Source organism: Sebastes fasciatus, chromosome 24, assembly GCF_043250625.1.
Source record: "Sebastes fasciatus isolate fSebFas1 chromosome 24, fSebFas1.pri, whole genome shotgun sequence".
NCBI lineage: Eukaryota > Metazoa > Chordata > Actinopteri > Perciformes > Sebastidae > Sebastes > Sebastes fasciatus.
In genome coordinates this window covers 12,638,763-12,644,925 of record NC_133818.1, presented here as the reverse complement: position 1 = coordinate 12,644,925, position 6,163 = coordinate 12,638,763, and the positions used below count along the sequence as shown (strand labels likewise).

At 37.5% G+C, this 6,163-nt stretch overlaps 2 protein-coding genes across 2 annotated transcripts; both read right to left on the bottom strand.

The window, feature by feature from the left end:
• LOC141763327 (OX-2 membrane glycoprotein-like) lies at positions 1-1,288 on the bottom strand. Its single transcript, XM_074627897.1, has 4 exons — positions 1,234-1,288; positions 660-998; positions 307-579; positions 1-95 (listed from the first exon to the last, which is right to left on the bottom strand). Exons 1-4 carry the CDS (start codon positions 1,286-1,288, stop codon positions 1-3), a joined length of 762 nt encoding a protein of 253 aa, XP_074483998.1.
• A 3,192-nt stretch (positions 1,289-4,480) lies between these two features.
• Positions 4,481-5,963, bottom strand: LOC141763326 (OX-2 membrane glycoprotein-like). The gene is made up of 3 exons (XM_074627896.1): positions 5,909-5,963; positions 4,868-5,206; positions 4,481-4,779 (listed from the first exon to the last, which is right to left on the bottom strand). The coding sequence occupies exons 1-3, from the start codon at positions 5,961-5,963 to the stop codon at positions 4,481-4,483; spliced, it is 693 nt and encodes a 230-aa protein (XP_074483997.1).
• Positions 5,964-6,163: the final 200 nt, after the last annotated feature.

Genomic DNA, 6,163 nt, shown 5'->3' with positions numbered 1-6,163 from the left:
TTACCGGTTCCGATGTTTCCGTACAAGCAGGGCGATGACGACTGCAGCAACAACACAAACACAAACCACGAACACGATGATCATGTTGGTGAAATCTGTAAGAAAAGAGGGAAATTATTAGTGACACTCATTCATAAAGCAACTACAGATCACATGGTATTATTGATCTGAGACCACCTAAAGGTAAAATTATAGAAATCCTCACTGTTATTAGATCCAGATTCCGCATCAAAACCTGGAAGATAAAAACAACAGACATGAGCTATAGAGTATTTATGAATCAGGATGTTTGGAAGTGTTTCTCACCATCATCAGACGACTGTTTGACCTCAGGAATCATCATAGACACCTCTATCTGAGGACCAGAGAGCACTCTCACTGCACATCCAACCTGTGTGCTTTTTCCATGGAGACCAGACAGCCCAGCTGTAGTGGTGACAGTGACTGTGCCGTTGGTGTTGGTGACGCTGGTAGAGTTGTAGTGAGGGACAGTCAGTGTTACTGTGGGAGCAGGTCGAGCTGTGGCTGAGCAGGACACAACTGTTGATTCTGTGACGTGAAGAAAGGGTCCATGCAGCTCTGCAAAGATAAAATATGATAAAACATTACAGAGAAGACAGAGTTATAGATATGTCTCTAATAAGACAACAGGTTCTCACCATACAGCTGCAGGCAGGTTGTAGCAATGAGAGCACCTTCAGAGAAGGTGTTAAACAAACAGCGATAGCACCCTTCATCCTCCTCCATCACCCTCCTGATAACTATGGAGCTGTTCTGCAGTCCAGCATATCTAAACTCCAGTTTACTTTGAAAACCAGCATTCACTCTTTCACCAAATCGTTCACTGTAAGTAGCCATGTTCTTCTCCCCCTCTGGTAAAATCTTCTGCCATGTGACTTGCAGAACATCTCTAGGTTGCATCAGGCAACAGTTCAAGCAGGCTTCGTCTCCTACAGCTGCCTCCACAGTGTGCTGGGTTTCTATCAGAGCTGTTAGACCTGCAGGAGATGACAGCACACATTGTGTTAGGATGTATTTTTCTCTTTGCAAAATATGATATAAATAATGAATTAACCAATACAAAATCATTAGCCGCCAAAACGATGCGTAATTACGCAGCAACAACAGACAATAAACATGCAGGAATCACACAGCTGCACTTTCAGATTATCAGAATAATAAATGACATAATGGCTAGACCTTTATAACATTGCTGCATCATCTCTTTCTCACCTTTCTGAAAGACTCCCAACACACAAAGGAAATGTATAACTGCACGGTGCGCCATCCTGATACTGTACTGAATCTACCGCCAAAACTACATAAAGGGAAAGTTTGAATAAAGTCTTCCTCCCTGTAATGATACATCCAGGCAGCAGACCAATCAGGGAGAAGGAAGGACACCTCAATCAATCAATCATTAACAGACTGCTGTTCAGCTACTCAGTACACTGAACTAATGATTCAACAGTTGTGTTTAATATCATGGCAGAGATGTGGCTAAATTATTAGGCTATATTTATCCATTAGGTGTTATTAATTCTAAGGTCTCAGGTCTTTCTGACAGGTGAAGAGGAAGATAAAAGGTTTATGTACACTAGTCTCATATATTTTCACATAATTTATATATTTTGGAGGGAAGATGGACTTTGTTTCTGTGTCCCATGATATATATTTACAGATAATTAAATGGTCCTAGAACTATCCATATGTATACATACACATACTGTATATATACACACACATGTGTGTATATACACATATATGCACACACACACACACATATATACTGTATGTGTGTATGTACATATATATGTTTGTATATGTATATATATGTATACATATATATATATATACTGTATACTGTATATACATATCAACACATATACTGTATACATACATATAAACACATACATACACCCACACTCACACACATATACATATATACTGTATATATAAAACAAACAAAACATGTAGTGAACATAAGTGAAATCACTTATAACATTAAAACATCATTGCTTTAATAACCAATCAAGTACAAATTAATATATGGAACGAATCAGAGAATAAATGAAAACACATCAACTATTAGAAACTCCTTGTACACTACACATTATTAATCCAGTGTTTGACAGGGATGAGTTAAAACAATACTAACACACTTAATATAGTAAGATCTTTACTACAGTTACAGCCATACAGTTAATGTGCATCAGCTTAACTGAGAAATAGAATGCTCTCATGCTCAAATAGAACATGAGAACACAAACATCAAACATTAAAGTGCAAAGAAAAGTGCAACACATTTTTATATTATGTCTATTTTGGAAGATATTATGAATAAATTATCAATACATATATAGCTAGATATAAATATGCTGGATTTGGAATAAAATAATCACCTGATTGCTTCACACACCTTTCACAATTAATTCATTCATAAGTAGATTTAAACATATTTCAATTTTTAGTACAGGTGACTGATACAGATATATGAGTTTATTATAAGAGTATTCTGAAAGAAAAAAGTTAAATGTTATTATCAGTAAAACATTTATATCTTCATAGACAGGTCCTGGAGAGTTTCAACATAAAAAGTTAGACAAACTAATTTAGATATGTTGACATTCCTGGATTAAGTAAACCAACTAGTACCATTTCAAGTTATTCCAAATCAAGTTTGCTGCAACTAAAAGACATCAAACTTACCAGCTGACAGATGAAAGTCCACAAAGACAAAGTGAGCTCCCTGTGCTTGAGGTGCTCTCTGTGCTACAGGTAATGTGAGACTGGAGCAGGAGAATCCATGCTTCAGAGATTTAACTACGACTGAACTGTTTCCAGTTTCCTGCTGCTGACTTTCAGCCCCTGATCTGTCTGAACAGCCTCAACTCTACTGCAGTACATGAGAGGAAGGCAGGACCTCTAGTGGCCATGTTGTGCACCTGCTGCTAAAAATATGCAGCAGACATTCAATGCAAACTCTGTTAGTGTTTCAACTCCTACTCTATATATCTTGATCTTCATATGAAGTTTATAGTCTAAATATGAAAAAACAAAAAGCAGCAGCAGATAATGTATATATAAAGATGTACAAAACAAAGGATGCTTCATCTGGATGCAACAGTGAATTAAAACTATCACCTAAATTATATTTCAAAATCAAAACTACTGATCTGCTGGAATCAATGAACTGGTGCAGACATGTTCTCTGTGTTGTGGCACTAACAGTCTTGTGGGTTATTCTGTGGTATTAATTAGTTGAGTTAAAAGATCATTTTTCTTCCTTCCAGAGATGATGCTTTTGGGTGGTCGTGTTTTTGTTTTCTCCCAATAGACGGCTGTAGTCGCAGCTCGTTCACTTCCTTCATTAAAGGTGTTTTGGGCCTTCAGATAAAAACAAGATATTAGTCAGTTTCCAAATCATTCAGAACAACAGTGATGTGGATAAACATGCAGACTGTGAATACACAATGTATCGAAAGTTGGTAGCCTGGTTCACCTCCAACATCTCCCATTTGATCAGTGATTCCTCCAATTCAGTCTGATTATCAAACTAGTTACATGCTAGGTAGGTTCAGCCTCCATTTGGTAAAGAGGACCTATTGTGCTCATTTTCAGGTGCATACTTATATTTTAGGTTTCTACTAGAATGTGTTTACATACTTTAAAGTTAAAAAAATGCTTTATTTTTGTCATACCGGATGTGCTGCAGCACCTCTTTTCACCCTCTGTCTGAAACGCTCTGTTTGAGCGTTTCAGGAGCAGTGTTTCTCTCTTTGGCGTGGACTTTGGGCTTTATAACTTTGCAGACATTTTACATGCACAAAAAACTTTATAACACTCTAAAGGAGAGATGAAAAGCACAAAAGCATAATAGGTCCCCTTTAAATCATTTTTGCAAAGAAGCATAAATATGTACAAGTGAAAAATGAATAAATTGACTCACTCATCAGTGTCTTTGATTGCTTTTTGTGGTGTGTTCTTCTTCTCATAGTCCCTGTGTGACCGACTGAAGAATTTAAGAAAAGTCAAAGATTAATTTGTGGGTTTTGTCTGAAAAGATCTCAATCAATCATGAGCATAATAACAGCAGTATTATAACAAGACAGGTGTTCAGTGCTTCTTAAAGTGAAAAACATAAGTGCCAGTACTCTGTTATTCACATGTCTCACAGTAATAAGTTTATAATTACCAGTTCCAATGGTCCCGTATAAGCAGGGCGGTGACGATTGCAGCAACGCCACAAACACAAGCAAACACAAACACAAACACAAACACAAACACCGGCCACAACCACGGACACGATGATCAGAGTGAAATCTGTAAGAAAAGAGGGAAATTAGTGACACTCATTCATAAAGCAACTACAGATCAAATGGTGTTATTGATCTGAGACCACCTAAAGGTAAAATTACAGAAATCCTCACTGTTAATAGATCCAGATTCCAACAGACCTGAACTATAGTGTATTTATGAATCAGGATGTTTGGAAGTGTTTCTCACCATCATCAGACGACTGTTTGACCTCAGGAATCATCATAGACACCTCTATCTGAGGACCAGAGAGCACTCTCACTGCACATCCAACCCGTGTGCTGTTGCCATGGAGACCAGACAGCCCAGCTGTAGTGGTGACAGTGACTGTGCCGTTGGTGTTGGTGACACTGGTAGAGTTGTAGTGAGGGACAGTCAGTGTTACTGTGGGAGCAGGTCGACCTGTGGCTGAGCAGGACACAACTGTTGATTCACTGAAATGAAGAAAGGGTCCATGCAGCTCTGCAAAGATAAAATATTGAAATGTTAAAACATTGCAGAGACGACAGAGAGTGATATAAATGTCTCTAATAACACAGCAGATTCTCACCATAGAGCTGCAGGCAGGTTGTAGCATTGAGAGCACCTTCAGAGAAGGTGTTAAACAAACAACGATAGCACCCTTCATCCTCCTCCATCACCCTCCTGATAACTATTGAGGTGTTTTGCAGTCCATTATATCTAAACTCCATTTTATCTGTAAAGTCAGGATTCACTCTTTGACCGTAGATTCTGTGGTAATAAGCAAGGTTCTTCTCTCCCTCAGGTAAAATCTTCAGCCATGTGACTTGCAGAACATCTCTGGATTGCATCAGGTGACAGTATAAGCAAGCTTCGTCTCCTACAGCTGCCACCACAGTGTGCTGGGTTTCTATCAGAGCTGTTAGACCTGCAGGAGACACAACTCATATAAATTATTATAAGATACACCATAGAAATCAATTCAAGACATGTTTAAAATGTGATCAGAAATCTGTCTGTATTATAACTACGCACACCCATTAGACACTGAATGTATGTACAGTATGTAGTAGTCTATTGTTATGATGACCCCAGTTAGGTCCACTCATTGCCACACCATGTTCTTTAAATATTCAGTTTTCTCTTTAATCTGACTTAATTTACTTCGTTTAAATATAGCAAATATCTTTTGTTAAACTTTCAAAATGATAAAATATGAATTAACCAATGCAAAAGTATTAACAAAGCGTAATGAAGCAGTTGCCATAAATAATAAACATACTGTAGTCACACAGCTACGCTTGCAGTTACTTACAGAACTTACATAATAAAGACATGTAGTGAACATAAATTATAACATTAAAACATCATTGCTTTATTAACCAAACAAATATAAATTAATATGTGTAACGAATCAGAGAATAAATGATTAAAAACACATCAACTATACTACTATGATATAAATAATGAATTAACCAATGCAAAATCATTAACCACCGAAACCATGCGTAATTACGCAGCAACATCAGACTAAACATGCAAGAATCACACAGCTGCGCTTTCAGATTAAGACAAACAAATGACATAATGGCTAGACCTTTATAACATTGCTGTATCATCTCTTTCTCACCTTTCTGAAAGACTCCCAACACACAAAGGAAATGTAAGACTGCACGGTGCGCCATCCTGATACTGTTTTGAATCTACCGCCAAAACTACAGAAAGTGAAAGTATCTGTACAACCAGGCCGTGGACCAATCAGGGAGAAGGAAGGACACTTCATCTCAATGAATCATTACCAGACTGCTGTTCAGCAACTCAGTACACTGAACTAATGATTCAAATCAACAGTTGTCTAATATCATGGCAGAGGATGATAATTACA

Coding starts and splice junctions, on each gene's coding strand:
- LOC141763327 (XM_074627897.1), bottom strand. CDS start 1,288: ATGGCGCACCGTGCAGTTATACATTTCCTTTGTGTGTTGGGAGTCTTT. Junction 999..1,233: donor GTTGGGAGTCTTTCAGAAAG/GTGAGAAAGAGA, acceptor CATCTCCTGCAG/GTCTAACAGCTCTGATAGAA. Junction 580..659: donor AACCTGCCTGCAGCTGTATG/GTGAGAACCTGT, acceptor TTATCTTTGCAG/AGCTGCATGGACCCTTTCTT.
- LOC141763326 (XM_074627896.1), bottom strand. CDS start 5,963: ATGGCGCACCGTGCAGTCTTACATTTCCTTTGTGTGTTGGGAGTCTTT. Junction 5,207..5,908: donor GTTGGGAGTCTTTCAGAAAG/GTGAGAAAGAGA, acceptor TGTCTCCTGCAG/GTCTAACAGCTCTGATAGAA. Junction 4,780..4,867: donor AACCTGCCTGCAGCTCTATG/GTGAGAATCTGC, acceptor TTATCTTTGCAG/AGCTGCATGGACCCTTTCTT.